The sequence below is a fragment of the Patiria miniata genome, unplaced genomic scaffold (assembly GCF_015706575.1).
Source record: "Patiria miniata isolate m_02_andy unplaced genomic scaffold, ASM1570657v1 HiC_scaffold_5, whole genome shotgun sequence".
NCBI classification, from domain to species: domain Eukaryota; kingdom Metazoa; phylum Echinodermata; class Asteroidea; order Valvatida; family Asterinidae; genus Patiria; species Patiria miniata.
The window spans coordinates 14,428,789-14,445,496 of NW_024037072.1; the positions used below are offsets into that span (position 1 = coordinate 14,428,789).

Sequence of the window (16,708 nt, forward strand, 5' to 3'; positions counted from 1 at the left end):
GGTTATGCCAATGCCCTCCAGCTGCAGTTATTTGGCAGATAACAAGTCTTAACAGTGAAGGCTCCAATTGGCAGGAGTTGGAGGCCCTGGAGGGTGCCTGATACTGACCAGCTGGGGGCACTCACTTTGTTATCAGAGGACTCTCATTGTTCTCTGTGGCATGTATTGGAGTGCCTGTCCAGTTACCCTTGAAATGACATGGCAGATATTGGAGGGCCATGCAAAAAACATAGGAGATTTTCTTGAGGCACAATTGGCATGCATTGGAGGGTCAAGTAGGGTAAGGGTTAAAAGCTAATTGTATTTCCTTCCTTTAAGACCTGTGCTTAAATTATATTATGTACAATGAAAAAAATAAAACACAAAAATCAGTAAATTTACCCGTACTTAAGGTATTGATATGAAACCAGATAGAAAAGAAACGTTAACATAAAATCTTGAGCATGTTATGGTATCATTTGATTGGGCATGTGAAACGACAACCAACTGTGTGACTCAGAAAAAGGTTTCCTGAAACAGAAAGTAGAAGAGCACTTAACAGTGGCAAGGAAATAAAGAAGACAAATATTCATGTGAAGAAGAGCAAACTTCTCTCGCTACTTCATATCCTGAATAAATGATTGGTTGCTTTTAAGAATTAACTCTCTAATCCATTAGTCTCTTACTCTCTTTATCATCATCATCACTGTTTCTAGAATGAACCAATATCAATACAAGTTGCAAAGAATAAACATTCCAAAAAATGTCTGTTTAAACTGCATAAAAATGAATAAATCCATTTCACATTTCATCCTCTATGACATGTGGGTATACCTTTTTGTGATGAAACAATTTGTGACTGAATTAAAATTAACTTTTATTAACCCTAACCCACCTCACTCCTCCAAAATCCTCCTGGCGGTTTTGGAGGATTCTAGAGGATTGAGGATGAATGGTGATTGAATCAAATGAGGATTCTGGAGGATTGAGGATGAATGGTGATTGAAGCACATGAGGATTTTGGAGGATTGAGGATGAATGGTGAATGAAGCACAAGAGGATTTTGGAGGATTGAGGATGAATGCATTTTGAGGCAGGACTGTCTGATGATTTTGAAGGATTTGGCGTTGGTTATCCTTCATTTAAACACGAGTGCAAAGTTTTGGGATGAGGAGGATTTTGGAGGATTGAGGATGAATGCATTTTGAGGCAGGACTGTCTGACAATTTTGAAAAATTTAGGTGGAGTTGAAAAATTTTGGAGGATTTTGGAGGATTGAGGATGGTTGTAAGCAACAAGGGCCTAGGGGGTTAGGGTTAAGGGTTAATTTTTACCCTTAACCTGCCCAACTCTTTCGAAATCCATCCCCCAATTTTGGTGGATTTTGGGGGCTTGGTCCTGCAGGTCTCGTTTTAATTATCCAACTTTTCATCTCAATATTTCCCAACGCACATGAAAGCCACTTTGGAAAGAATGTTGCAACCTGACGCTGTGGTTTTTTTCCTTCTTTTTTTCATACACATCATCTCAATGAAGTTTAGTCATTGCAAAAATGATGACAAGACATGAATCTGGGACTGAGAAACATTTCCAATTTTGTTAGGAAACACTGAAACAAATGTCTTGACTCTCCATGTGGAGTGTCATGGCCTAGCAGTTAAGAGCACCGGACTCATGTTCTGGTGTTTCAGAGGCAACAGTGACGTGGGTTCGAGCCCGCCGGCGGACACTTGTGCCCTTAAGCAAGGCACTTAACCATTCTTGCTTTGTCCTTCCGATGGGACGTAAAGCCATAGGTCCCGTGTGTTGTGTAATGCACGTTAAAGAACCCAGTAACACTTGTTGCTAAGAAAAGAGAAGGGGTGTCCTGGCAGTGGCCACAGCACCTTGTAAACCCTTATAAGGTGCTACATAATGGGTCTCATATTTCTCATGTACTTCATTCATCTAATAATAGACATAACTCCCAGTTCCTTGAGTACCTATACTCCGTTGCAATAATGCCTGAATAGGTTTCTGCAACGTAACCATAGGCCTACAGATACAGATACTTCAGATAGAGATACCTTAGTATAACCCTAGGCATGTCAACACGAACATAAAGTATACAATTTTCCTAATATGCAGCTTAACGGCTGAGAATACTGAGTTGGATTTTTGGTGCGGCTGCTAAAAATGTTACCCCAAGATTAACGTCGGGTACCTCTTGACATACATGTACATGTACTCATACATGTTCAAAATGCAATACCAAAAACGGAACAACTCAATCCTGATGGTGCAAAAAATGATGAAAAAAAAAACCCTTTCTGTACCCAGCAACATGCAGAAGTTACATGCACATATCGGAGATCGGCTGCGATTGACTTGTGCATGGCTCCTGGCAAGACTGTTTCCCGGCCCCCTAATATTGCAGTCAGAAGGACAATGGGGACAGGGAACCAGATTTCTCCATATTGCTCGGTACAGAAAGGGGATTTTGTTCACCATTTCTTGCACCATCCGGATCGATTCATACAGTTTGTGCACCGGGTGACAAGTCATGGCCAGATATGGGAATCTTTCCTACATGTACGGAGGTACCGGTAGTCCAGTGCGACGGCCACATTTATAGGGCTATGACCACCCCATACTGCATGGGGAAAAATGTTGCAACCTGACGTCACTTTTTTCTTCATACAGTCGTTTTCCTAGTTCCGGATAGCAAACATCATTCTGACAGCTTTCAGCTCAACTACTCCACGAATTCAAGTGACATTGATTAACAAGTTTACCTTGAGTGATGGAGATACTGCACAATAATTTTCCAAATTTAAGCTCCTTTTAATTTGACTTTACAACGCCAAAAGTACAGATGCCCTTTTTTCTACATGTACATGTAGTTCTGGATCAGTTCAATCAGTTCCAAATCGATCAAACCCTGCTTCGCATGAGAAAAAAAATCAGGCGAGAAAATCAATTTTCTTCCAGAAAAACCCCAAATCAAGTACATTTCTGATAAAGTATTATTTAATTTTAAAAAAATAGTTCATTCAAGAGAATTCCAGCAAATTCTAAAAAGAGAAAAACGTAAATGATTTTGAAATGTTCGTCTGCAGCGCAACGGCATGAACTCACGCACGGACCGAAAACATTTGACACAGCACAGAATACGTCACACACTATCAATTAGTTCGCGTGTAGTTGGGTCGAAAGTGCACACGCAATCCGGAACTACATGTAGGCAAAAACATACGGTCATTCGTAGCAAATTTTCTACAAACTGTCCAAACATGTCAAAGTGCAACTCGGAAATCTGGCCAAAATTCCTCTTCTAATTTTATCGAAAAGATCTTTGTGTATCATGAAGCTTACATTTTCCTTTTCAAAATGCACTTCGTCAGAAAAAAATTGATTGGAGACTAATCCAAAAAAGGTGGGTTTTTTCTTGAAGTGATCCGGAACTAGGAAAAATCTGGAACTAAGAAAACTACTATATTATATATCAAATTAGGTTTTGCCCTTCACCGACGTTTAAACACTTTATACTCAGTGTGTTACCTCCCGAGTGAAAGTTGGAAAAAATCACTCGGGTGGGACTCGAACCCACGACCTCCTGCCATGCCTGCTTTCTAATTCTAGTGTAGATGTCTTACCACTCGACCACAGAGCTAACTGGATCGTCGGGGTGATTTATATCACCCCGGCGCAAAATTCCATCTTATAATAATCATCTCAATAAAGGTCAGTCATGGTCATTGCAACAATGATGATGAATCTGGGACTGAGTCTGAGAAATATTTCCAATTTTGTTAGGAAATAGTTATGACAATTTTCTTGACTCTCCATATATATATATTACACGTCCACACGTCCTAAAGTAAAAGTCACGTTAAAAATGGACCATGTATTGTAAATGTAAGACTGTGCACTGCCCATTGCTAGCCACTGGCACTGATTTCACAATATTTCTGTAAGTGTAATGTAACCACTTCCTATCCTATAATTCAGGAAAAATTTGACTTCACTTGGCACCAGTCGTTTAGTTGCAACAAGATATTAAACCCACAGACAGTATCCCTCACACAAACACAACCAAAAAAGGTCTGGAAAGCGGGAAAAGTCGCCGATTTTCTACTTACTTTCTCTTCGTCTGCCTTCAGGACAGCCGCCATGATGCCGCCGTACCCGTGCTGACATCCAATGCGCATGCGTAATTGGCCGTGGAATTTAATTTTCCAAGAAAATGAAAAGCTAGGCGAAAGATGAGTGAAAACTTGCTATGCGAAGTGGGTGGGGGCGGTATGATCATCTGACGCGGTGCAGTTTGCTTGGAATTTTGCGGTTTGCGGTCCACAAAAATTAGGAAGTGGTATCGCACTTTCCCCCAAAAAAACTTAATTAGGCTAAGTATCATAATTATAACTTTCATTCCTCAGTAGTGTAGTTCAAATCATTCAATTTCAGATTCAAATCCTTTCAGTATATAATTAGGAATTCTTGCAGTGACGTAATTTTGAAACTTAATTGAGTTAGTTATTTTTAACAATGTCCTTTGTCCCTAGAATTGTTAATTCACCCCCCCCCCCCCAAAAAAAAGTAGGAAGGTTGGGGGCGGGGTTATGCCAGAGGGCGGGCTTCACATGCAAAACAGAAAATAAAGATGGGACTGAACTTCACTCGCATGTTTTATTTACCCGATTCTGACAAGCCGATTTCATAATTATCATGCAATCATCAGAGGTCGGGATTTGCCCTTCACCAACGTATAAACACTGTATACTCACTGTGTTACCTCCCGAGTGAAAGGTGGAAAATCACTTGGGTAGGACTCGAACCCACGACCTCCGAACCCGCGAGTCCCACCCGAGTGATTTTTTTCCAACTGTCACTCAGTATACAGTGTTTATACGTCGGTGTGAAGGGCAAAAAAGCTAGTTTGATTTACATCATCCCGACGCAAAATTCCATCTTTAATACGAATGATTAAAAAGAAGGTACGAAATCACTGGCATTATTTCCATTTCCTTTAATTTTCGAGTGGGAGGCAACATCCGCCACGCCCTACCCCGACATTGTTTCCCGATATCACCGCCACGCCTTTCCTTTTTTTCGAATTGATCCCCGACCCATGAGTGTAATATTGGGGGGGGGGTGTTCTGTTTTTGGGGGGTGTGCTTTGGTTTTTCCCCTGATATTTTGTGTTGCTCACTTTCACACCAATTCCATAAACTTGGCAGATGTGCAGAGCATTTCTTTCTACTTTTTTTTCCAAATTTAAAATAAAAGTCTTTCGGGTTTAATATTACAACAACAAAAACTTCGGATAGGTGGTCAGGGCGCAAGCGAAATTTTTTTCCCAAACGAGATTGGACAATATAAAAAGAGGGCCCTCTCGCTGCGTTATACATATCGTCACCGACACCACGAAGTAACAGTCTACCGTCACGTGTTAAACCATATTTTTTTCGATTTTCAGTTTTTTGGATTTTTAAACATTATTCATCAAGGTCTACCATTGCACGAAGTTTCAAAGCTTCAAGAGCTTTACTTTAATAATTACGCTAAGTATCCATGGCAACTGTTGCGCAAAAGTGGCAATTTTCGTTTTCACGAAGTAACACTCGAGTTCGATTTACCATTGCAATGCATGGCGCACACTCTGCTCATAAGTGAGCAAAAACGTTTTCACGAAGTAACACTCTTCTTGTAATAAGTTGTGCGCGCGCGTGCTGACGTGAAGTTGCACTTTCCTCGTGTTGAATACATTGATTAGTGTTACTTCGTGAAAACGAAAATTTACAGTTTCGCAGCCTTTTCGGTTTCACGAACTAACACTCATCTTTTTTCTTTTATTTCTTGTTTATTTAATACACAAACGGGTGAAAAACAGCAGATTTAATAAATTCAATTCATCAAGTGTCCACAACGAGAAACCCAACTGAAAATACTCAGTCGTTTTGACGAAAAGTGTTGTTTTAGTAGGCGTTCAACTTTAGTTGCCGTTTTCTTCGATTGCCAGTTGTTACTGGTATGTAGATGGGTGTTACTTCGTGGTGTCGGTGACGATATTCATGATGGCCATCAGGGTAGTCCTGAAGTCGTTCGGGTTTAATATTAAAAAAAAAAACTTCGGATAGGTGGTCAGGGCGCAGGTGAAATCGAGTTCGAGTCTCATAGTGAGCGTTTTTCACTTCTTCTCATGTTACCTTAAATAACTAAAGTGAGGAAAGAACCTCTCTCACAAGATGTAAAGCCTATCTTTGGTTTATGTTGGAGAAGGCCCCCCCCCCCCCAAAAAAAAGTCTCCGGTTTCTGGTATGGAGCTTGCTTTTTTTTTTTTTTACCTGATTTTTTTTGCTTCAAATGTCGGCTGATGACTGCAAATGGTGCCCGACTAAACGTAGTGCAAATATATGGGAGTCCAGAGAGGCCACATAAAGCTTATTCTCGACCATAACCCAATCTAAAAACACATTAAAATTGTGCAGCAGCAGGATTCCAGTCAAACCAGTGAGTTTGGCGGTTTTGAGACATCATCTTTCATTGAAAAAAAAACTTTTTCATTTTGCCGACGCGCATGGCTACGGCGACGCGCGCGCATACCAGAAACCGGAGACTTTTTTGGGGGCCGAACAAGGCATTAGATATGCATGTAATGGATCAATCAGAAGATGGGAAACGGATGTCGGGGGGGGGGGGGGGGAGGGGATTCGCGTCCCGGGGGGGGGGGGGGGGGGGTAGCAGGGAAATGGATGCATTTTTCTGCAGCAGACATCCTGAATGGATAGTTTCCTTGTGAAAGTTATGTTTATTCAAGAGCAAAGAATAATGACGTCACACCATTGTTATAGTCAACTACAGTGATGTGAATCAATATTAGGTTTTGCCCTTCGCCGACGTATAAACACTGCGTCAGTGTGTTGTATTATTACCCGAGTGAAAGTTGGAAAAAGGTCACTCGGGTGGGACTCGAACCCACGACCTCCTGCTTTCTAGTGCGGAAGTCTTACCAATCGACCAGCGAGCTTGCAGGATCGGTTGGTTCACGGACCATTTACATTTAGTGGTTGGTTCGACTCTGATAGCAGCTATAGCGGGTACCACATTATCATAAGATGAATTTGCGTCGGGTGATGTAAATCTAATTAGATGTTTGCCCTTCACCGACGTATAAACACTGCACACTCAGCGTGCAACCCTCGGGAGTGAAAGTGAGAAAAAAAATCAATCGGGTGGGACTCGAACCCACGACCCTCTGCTTTCTAGAGACGTCGAGTTCCTAGTTTCTAGTGAATCTCTTGTCTTCATGTAGAACCTTCACCCCTTTCAACTGGATGGAGTGGGCAAATGACAAGCGCAATTGCGTCAACCGTAGGGCGCTGTGTGCGTTCATGTTGTCTGTGGGAGTTGCAGCGGCAACCTCGTTCCTGGCCCAGGGCGTAGGGGCAAGTGCCCGTTTTCTGCACAATATTGCCCTTTTTCTGAACCCATCGGCTGTTTTACTTGTGCCTTTTTGTTTTTTAATTTCGACCATGTATCGATCTTAACAGCACCATAGATTGTCCGTCATGGGCGTAATCGTCGGCTTTGAAGTACGCCCCCATCGACAGATGGTACCTCCCCCCCCCCCCCCCCCAACATTTGATTTTACGGAGGTCAAGTGTCCGGAGGAAAAAAAACGTGTCTACATTAATTTGAGCACGGACGTGCCCAGTGCCCTTTTTAAGAGATTTTTACCCCCCCCCCCCACTAAAAAATGACCTTGCTACACCACTGCAAGGTGTCAAGCAGTACACTCCCACCACTACCCGCACTGGTAACGAGGTTGGAAATAAAGTAAGCCCTGAAGACGCCGTTGTTGCAGCGCTATACGGAGCAGTAGAATGATGATATACACGTTTTGCCAGATGTAGATTGGAGAATCATTCTAATAAAATACTTTCAAAACTCCCTAAGTTTATTGAGAGTCTTCTAAGTATTTAGAATTGTGTCCGTTCTTGTCAACTGTCCCTTTAATTAGGCTTCATTGCTTTCGAAATTAAATTAAATTTCCAAGTACAAGCACTTTAACTAGCCCATGCCTGTAGGCAGGTTTATACTTGCGTTATTGGTCGTTCACATTTCAATTAAAAAAAATAATAAGAAAGGTCCAGGTTTTTTTGTTTTAAAAATACATGTAGGTAAATTCAAAAGGACTTAGATTAGGCTGGCTACGGGCCTGTTTTTTCCGGTGTTCAGCTTTCCTTCGACTGTCTCACTGATGACACACTTAAGTCTCAACGGCTTTCAGCTGCAGGGAGACCCACAAAAAGTTGTGCAAGCAGACATCTTTAAATTCCTCAAAAAGTATCAAACATCAGCATTTCATGTTGATGGAGTACATGTATACAGGGTGAGTCCAAAAAAAGAAAGAAACCCAAATGTCGGGACTATTGTTTTATTGAAGGTCTGCATGTAGCACTTTCAAAATCTAGTATATAAAAGCCCAATTCATAAGCTGTCTTTTAGTATAAAAATCATTCAAATCACTCATGTCCTTTTTAAGTTATGGCATTTTAAACACAACCAACCTTTTAAGGTTCTGTCCACGGATCACCAAAAAGGTGTGCGCTCTTTCAGCAAATCGTAAAACAATTCACACACATCCCTATGTGATTTGTTTTCGTTTTGCTGAAAGAACGCTGAACTTTTTTGCGATCCATGGACAGAACCTTAAAACGGTGGTTGCGTTTAAAATTCCGTAACTTGAAAAGTACATGAGTGATTTGAATGAATCTTGTACTAAAAGAAAGCTTATGAATTTGGCTTTCATATCCTAGATTTTGAAAATGCTACATGCAGAACTTCCCTAAAACAATGGTCCAAACATTTGGGTTTCGTTTTTTTAGACTCGCCCTGTATTGTATGGTACTCTTGTGTATAAATCACCGCGGAAAACTTTGACGGAAATTCATTCATGCAAACAAGAGATGCAACAGATTATAGAAATGGCAATGTGTTTTTCACCCGTCCCAATGTGATTTACACAGTTAATGAAAAGACCCATTGCAAAGTGCCGGTTGAGCGATTTCCAATGCAATGTGAGCTCTGGTTTGTATGAATGGGTTTACATGACGTTTTCACTAATTATACACAAGAGTATAATAAATATGCTCCATCAAAATAAAATGCTTATGTTATACTTTTTGAGAAATCTGCTTGCACAACTTTTTGGGGTCACCCGTGCAGAACAGACTATCGGCAAATTGGGAAACGGATGGAATAATACACATAAACAATATTATTATACACATAAATTCATTGTGTGTTTTTGGATACTTAATTCAATCAAATAACGTGATCAAATCACGTTGTTTCACGACACTAAAGTACACTCCGTAAAATGTTGGTTTGTTCTTAAATACAAGTATTTACTAAGAAATTATTAAAATATTTCAACTCTTATAAATAATTATAATACGAGTTGCAAAAAGTTTCCCCCTTCAAGCATGTTCACCCAAGTTCTGTACTTTTCGAAAACATGCATTTCAATTTACTATTCAATAATAATGTTTGAATAACAACAGACGCATGAATTTACTGTCCAAACTCTTCTAAATATCTTTCAAGCAACTTACATCAACAATTTTCACGTCATTTGGTACCAGCCAAAAAAAAAACAGCCAAAATCTTTCTGAACTCGGTTTCACAGTCACATTGTATTATGGTACACTTCCTACTCTTGCGCAACGTGAACGTGAAAATAGAAACAAATGGAATTTCAAGGCGGATTTGAGATTTTTCAAAGATAGATGACTTCTTCTTATCGAGTCCACTTCACAAAGCTAAATTCGGCACAGATGGCCGAGATGATAACACATAATACAGAAATCAAATACCATCTGCAATGCATCTGTCTTTGGAGTATCGCATGTTGTTAAAAAAAAAAATTCAGTATAAATGTCAAAGTAATTAAATCGATAAGACGAGAGGCGGTGGCACCCAACCATCCCTCAATCCAACGGGGTTTGAACCTGCGACCTCCGGATTGCCGTTCCAGTGCTCCATCAATTGCGATATCCACACTATGTTGGCGGTTCCCAAGTTGTCACTTGGCGTAAACAATGTTTGGTTTCTTTTGAACTTGGTTAAGATTGTGTTGGTGATCATGCTCATTTTTTTTCAAACAGGTTCATAGTGAAGTGAATGGTCAATATCGATCGTTTAAAGTCTTTTGATGATCGCAACACAGCTGTGTAGTTTGACTGGATAGGGAAGTCCGTAGCACGGCGTCCATCGGTTTGCCACGGGGTCGTAGCACTCCATGGAATCCGTCAAACTGTTGGGTTGGTCCTCTCCTCCGTTCACGTACAACTTATCGTCACAGACTGCGGCCGAGCATAGCGCCCGCGTGCGTCGCATACTAGTCACCTGGCTCCAGGTATCAGAGATCGGGTCGTACCGGTGTACGATTTGAGACAAACACCCCACGATGTAGATACGGTCCCCCAGGACCCGGGCCGCGATCCCTGACAGAGCGTGAGGCATCGGTGCCCGGGGGAACCAACGGTTGGATCCTGGGTCGTAGCACCGCACGCGGTCGGTGGCCACCTCGTCCGAGAGAGCTCCACCGAAAACGTAGAGCTTGCCGCCGTGCGAGACGGCGGCGGGCGAGCTGACAGCTTCTGGTAGAGATGTCACCTGTGAAACAGCAAATTAGAACAACCAGTTTGATAAGAGAAGTTTTAAAAACTGAGGGATACCTGGAAGTCGTTTGTCATAGTTTAGAAAGTCAATCATAATCTTTCTTGATGTGAGAAAGAAATGAAGTCCATGCTTTGTTGCGTCCCAATATCTCTTTTAATGGTAAACATCAAACCATTTTTGGAGATAATTATACATGTACCTTGTACCAGACGATGGTATTTTGCGTCGGGGGGATAAATATTTTATATGATAGAGTTTTGCCCTTCACCGACGTCGTATTAATATTAGCACTGAGACATACAGTGCTTATTGTTTATTAATACTACGTTGGTGAAGGGCAAAACCCTATTTCAAAAAAATACATTTGTACCAAAAGAAGCGTCCAATTTGTGCGACATTTTGACGACCTGGTGCAAACTAAAACGGTGAGGGGCAATAACTTAAAAAATGATATACATGTACCAACCTCTTGCCATGTCTTGGTCCTCGTGTCGAATCTGTCCACTCTTGCCAACCTTGCCGTACCGTCATAACCGCCTACAAGGTAGATGAAGCCATCTAGTATGGCCGCTACCCTTCTCTGTCTGGTTCCCGCCTCAATCTCCGGAGATGTCAGGGTCTCCCACCGGCCGCTGGTCGTCTTGAATACCGAGACATCCCCCCTGAAGCCCGTGACATAGATGTCGTTGTTGACTACCTCCACGCCGCTCACGGACTCTGCTGAGGCCGGGAGCAGGGTCAGAGTGCCCCACCGTCGGTCGACAGGGTCGTAGTATTTCAGATCTCTGAGCTTGGTGTTTGCCGGCCCTACGCCACCCACAATGACGATGACTTTACGGGAACGAGTCTGTCTTCTGTTCAGCCTACCCGAGACAAAAATCTCGCTGCCACCGTAATAGGAACTCAATAGTTTGTTGGTGTCGATGGCCCCAGTGATGATTTCGTTGGTGAGGACTCTCTCCGTGAGATACTTCCGAGGCAGCAGGTGGGAGCGTAGGTGAGTAAGCAAAACGTGCAGATGGCTATGCCGCTGGCTCATGTCGGCCAGCGTCCACTTCAGCATGGTTTCGCACACGTCCTCCTCCGACTCAACTACAAGCTCGTCGCTTGAAAAATACTTGACCAAGATCGCCAGGGATTGCTTCAGGATTTCTCCATAGCAGCAGACCCGGGGAAAGTTATCCAGGGCATAGGACCAGGCCTCGTGTGAGAGCTCCTTGCAAGAATGCTGCTCAGCTAGCAAGTAGATTCCAAGACAGTTGGAAGCGTGGATACGATCCTTCAGAAACGACTCACACGCTTTCCTCACCGGAATTATCTGCAGTAGGTCCGCAGCGCTCAGAAGACCCTGCACGATACTAGGCGTGATGCTCACTCTAGACGAATACGCATAATCCAAGACCAACTCCATGCTGGTTGAAGTAACTCCTTTGATGACAACCATTCTCTCCCGACTCTCCTTCATGTCGTTGAGAAACATGCTCCTGAAGTAGGCACTGGAGGCCGTCAGAACATTCCTGTGGCAGTGGTACTCCTTATCTTCAACTCGCAAGACGACGTCGGTAAATCGACGGTCCAGCCGCTGGTCTTTCAGCGCGGCCAGGAGTTTCTCAGGATGGGCCACATTGTGGAAATCAACGGCATCTTCCGTGCTGCTCGTCTGAGCGTCTGTCAGTACTCGCATGGTGGCTAGGCTCTTCTGTAATGTTACTCAAATGAATAGCCTACTCGTAATGCAATCAACTGGGTTCAATAGGCTGAGCTGCATGTGTTTGGGAGGCAAATAATATTTCTAGTTTTATCGACCGTTTATCTGAGACAGGGTCCAACATGTGAGAGCCTGCAAAGTCGTCGCTGGTGTATACGTAGGCCTACGTCTGAAATGTGCAAATCAACAGAAACGTTACTGCTATAAAGCCTTGTAATGTTATGTTTGTATGCAAATCAAAGCCCGATTCAGGTGCAAGTGCTGTTTACTTGGGCTTTATGGATCTGTAAAACGTCACGGTTGGTGCATACTCAATGCTTGGTGTATAGCGGGTTCACGGTTAGGTCCCATCGATCAAGCATCGATGAAAGCATAAAAGTACAGACTGGAAAGAATACAGTTCTTTTTTTTGTGTTCGCAACAAAAACGTTCCATGTGACAACACCATGTTTTCCTTCCTCCGTGCATAAACTCAGTCACAATACTGTCTCTTGTGGGTCAACTGACAACGAACTCACGACTACCTTTAAAGGGAGGGAATGCAATGCACTATATTATTATTCTTTGGTCGCTGTTTACGGACATAAAACAATTTTGTTTGCGAAATTGAATTTTTAACCACGACGAGATAGCCTGCTGCATGAAACTCAGTCACAATACTGTCTGTACCGTTCAATACTGACAACCAACTTTCGTCGACCTTCTAAAGCGGGGAGGGAATGCACTATATTCTTTGGCCGCTGACGGTTTACAGACACAATAATTTCTGCTTTCAAAATTTAATTTTCGACTACGACTAGATGACCTGGTTTTTGCTATACTGTACATAAAGAACAATTGTCAATGGCCACGTTGTGTCACTGAAAGGACCTTGTGTATTTTTTGTTTAACTCAGACACTGATCGATTTGTTTTGATCGATATCTGAAAGAAACAGCTAGGACAAGCACTACCTTGTAAGTATTGGGACCAACTCTTTGTGTTTGGGTAAATTTTAATTATTTTTTTTGCTGTCGCCTTCATTGAGTACCGGGCAGATGAGGGCGATAGTTTTATTTTACATGTCGTGACAGTTCTGACCTCTTTTTCTTTTCTTTTTTAGAGATAAAAACACATTCCCGCCAACCCCCCCCCCCCCCCCCCATCACCAAATTAAAAAAATCGTCGTCGCCCCTCTGTATATGGTAAGCATCAATGTTAAAATGGAAAATATGACAGTAATTTACAAAAGAACGGACTTCGGGATACATATAGCCATATTAAACCATTTTATTTAATAAATTAAGATACGTTGGATGAAAAGGCCATAATTGTACATTGTTATAATAACGTCAACAGTGTGCGCGCTGCGCTGTATTGTGTTTGAGGCAACTCATAGCCTTGACCAAGGCTATCACCACGTACATGTATGTTCACTCAAACCATGGTCCCATTTTAAACCATTTCTCCAGTTTTATTACAAACAAATAAAATATGCCGCTATATGAGTGAACAATTGTTCAAAATGATATATTTCCAATGTATTGCGAATTGGACAGTTCAAGACCGTCCGCCGACATTTTGTCGGTGCAACAGCGTACATTATCACGCCGCTACCTGCCCGTGCTATTCTGCCGGACAGCGAATGTAGGGAATAGGTCAACTCGGACCCAGGTCAAATTGTACCCATTTAATCGAATGCAGGTTAACTCGTATCTATAAGCACCCGTATGAATTAAGTACAAGAAACGAGCTATTGACTTTGGGATGGAAATATACGAAACTGTCAGGTACATGGTGAAAAAAAAAAACTCTCCCTGAATTTGTACCATGTGCAACATACATGTACATCTCATACGTACGACACATGTATTTTAACGCGTACGTATGAATCGTATGTCGTACCTACGACATACGTACGACATGTAAGTCGTAGATGTAAATCGTACGAGATACAAGTCGTTCTCACAAGATATGTTGTATGTACGACATAATCGACAAACAAGTCGAACATACGAGTTACAATTCATATTTTGTACACACGAGATATTAAGTCGTACTTATATATACGACTTTGTCGTATGCGACATATATCGTACCCTGTCGACTCGACTTATGCACGACATATATGTCGTACCGGCACCTGTCGACATTATGTCATATGTTTGATATGTCATACCCTGTCGACATATATGTCGTAACCTGTCGATGATATTAGTCGTACCCTGTCGAAAATATGTCGTACCCTGTCGATATATTAGTCGTACATACGACATATAACTTATAAGTTGTTCATACAAGTTAAAATAAGTCTTACAGAATAAGTTTGCTGAAGGAGAGATACCCCTCCCCCCAAAAAAAGTCAGCGGTAGATACATACTCAATAGTGTGAGCGCTTTTTTGGCCGCTGAACGTGAAAGCGCAGCGTGTCTCACTGCATGGCGCCAGCCGGGCCGGTGCCTACAGTGGACGGCCCCAACGTGGCCTCTGTGCATGTTGACGTCGTTTTTGCCGGCGTGCGGTTTTGTACCGTTTGCCGTTTTTTGAAGGTCTAATTTTTCATCCTTTTCATTTCATTTTCGACCCAAACTATGTGTAACTTTATAAATATTATTCTACTATTATTTAAGATTTTAAGGGGGTGTTTTACAATAATTATTGTTACCACAGGCCGTCTGGTTTATAAACCTTTGGTCGTATTATGCAATTTAATAAATATTCATATTTTTGTCAGCCGTTATCCAATGAGAGAAGACTATTTACCATAGCGCGAACTAATTATCATATTCAGCATACACTGTTGCGTCAAGGCTATCTTCTGCCTCGACTTACTGTACGGCTGTTTGCGGAAGTGAGTGTGGGGCGTACGTACATGAACACAAAGCACACGCAAGGGTCGTTGGGGCTAACGGTATAGTACAACATTGTGTTGCTGCGCGCGCCGTGTGCGGTAGCGGGAACAAGCTCATATGGGAACAACTGATAGCCTTGGTCAAGGCTAGGCAACTCAAGGTTGAGGACGGCCATGTATCATATCAACAACAACCGCATAAAATTATCATAATTAATGGTGAAACAGCTTTAAATTCATTGCAATTGTTTGCCAGGAATGTGATGTAAAAAAAGACTGATACAAACTTTCAAAATGTAATAAAACAACATGAATATGTCCATGAATAATTACAGTGCAGGTCGATCAGCCTTGGGCAAATGAAGTTACTATTTTATTCTTCGAGATCTCGTGACAAACTCAAATCCGAGGTCCGTGAGAATTTGTTGCACTGTGAATAATATGTTGTTATAAATATCAGAAGGAAAAAACACAACACAGTGTTATATTTGTAAACAAAGCAAGAACCAGCTGAATCGTGTCTCCGCTTCCGTGTTATGCGGAGGCGCAGCGGCGAGCCAGACCGATTAATTGCTAAAAATACTAGGCCTACCTTGTTGCCGAATGGTTTCGCATCATAGCCGCATTGCATTCAACCAAGTCTTTGCGAAGCCGACCATGAGACTGGGCTCCGTGGATAACGGGTGATACTCGGCCTCGGAGGGACCGTATCGACAGAAGAAGCTGTTAAATTTTGGCAAACTGTACTTGAATTTTTCGTGATGCCGTGGCCGATAAATAAATGGTTTCGCATGACAGTTTGACTGATCCAATAGTCTACACAAACGGACCCATTCAAACGCGGTCATGCATTCATTAATGGTCCACCTGTACCGTGTGTTTATCAAAGGCGGTTCATAATTCAACTACGCGTACATAAAAAAAATACGAAGGCATCGATAGCGCAGACAGGTATACGTCTTGCTCAGTCAGGCGTGACGAAAAACGATCAGCGCTGTATTGGACTTGCGGCCTATGTATATTTTCAAGTTAGGCCTATGGGCCTATTTATTTCGTATCCTAACTTCGCTTTGCGTGCAAATGCAAAGTCACTGCTATACCCTAAGGCAGTAAGAGCCCAATCTGAGCAGCATTTGAGGGAAAACCTTGGCCTTTTGCCCTCTCTTTATTAATTTTGGTGCTTAAATGCCAATTCATTCCAATCAGCTGCGAAGTTACGGGGGGGGGGGGGTGGTCAGGTTGGCGTAGCGGTACTTTCTTCGCCTTCCACTACGTAACCCGGGTTTGAATCCCGCCTTGCCGGGCCACAATGTGGATTGGGTTTTCATTCCCCACCTGATTTCGTGGCTTTTCCCCGGTATATTATATTCATCTGGTGTTTTCCTCCCAGCTCTCTCAAACTTAATTTTTTTTTCTCATAGTCTTCTCTCTACAGGTTTCTTCAGGCTTGCAAGCTACATTGGCTTGGCTTTTGAGGACTCCTCGGTTTCATACATACGAGAAATTAATAATAATATAATTGTT

The 16,708-nt window shown here is 42.2% G+C and overlaps 2 protein-coding genes across 3 annotated transcripts in view; both read right to left on the minus strand.

The window, feature by feature from the left end:
• LOC119742206 (tyrosine-protein phosphatase non-receptor type 9-like) overlaps positions 1-4,243 on the minus strand; it is a 40,635-nt gene extending 36,392 nt beyond the window's left edge. The window contains exon 1 of the mRNA XM_038218255.1: positions 4,101-4,243. Coding sequence (XP_038074183.1) covers positions 4,101-4,169 — 69 coding nt within the window. The 5' untranslated portion in view covers positions 4,170-4,243. The remainder of the gene's footprint in view (positions 1-4,100) is intronic.
• Positions 4,244-9,884: 5,641 nt separating this feature from the next.
• LOC119741978 (kelch-like protein 24) lies at positions 9,885-16,096 on the minus strand. Of its 2 annotated transcripts, none has more exons than XM_038217965.1 (3): positions 15,777-16,096; positions 11,114-12,524; positions 9,885-10,641 (listed from the first exon to the last, which is right to left on the minus strand). In XM_038217965.1, the coding sequence occupies exons 2-3, from the start codon at positions 12,329-12,331 to the stop codon at positions 10,165-10,167; spliced, it is 1,695 nt and encodes a 564-aa protein (XP_038073893.1). In that variant the 5' UTR covers positions 12,332-12,524; positions 15,777-16,096; the 3' UTR covers positions 9,885-10,164. The 2 variants fall into 2 exon arrangements, with proteins under 2 accessions (XP_038073893.1, XP_038073892.1); XM_038217964.1 differs by having other exon boundaries at positions 11,114-12,879.
• Between the last annotated feature and the right edge of the window lie 612 nt (positions 16,097-16,708).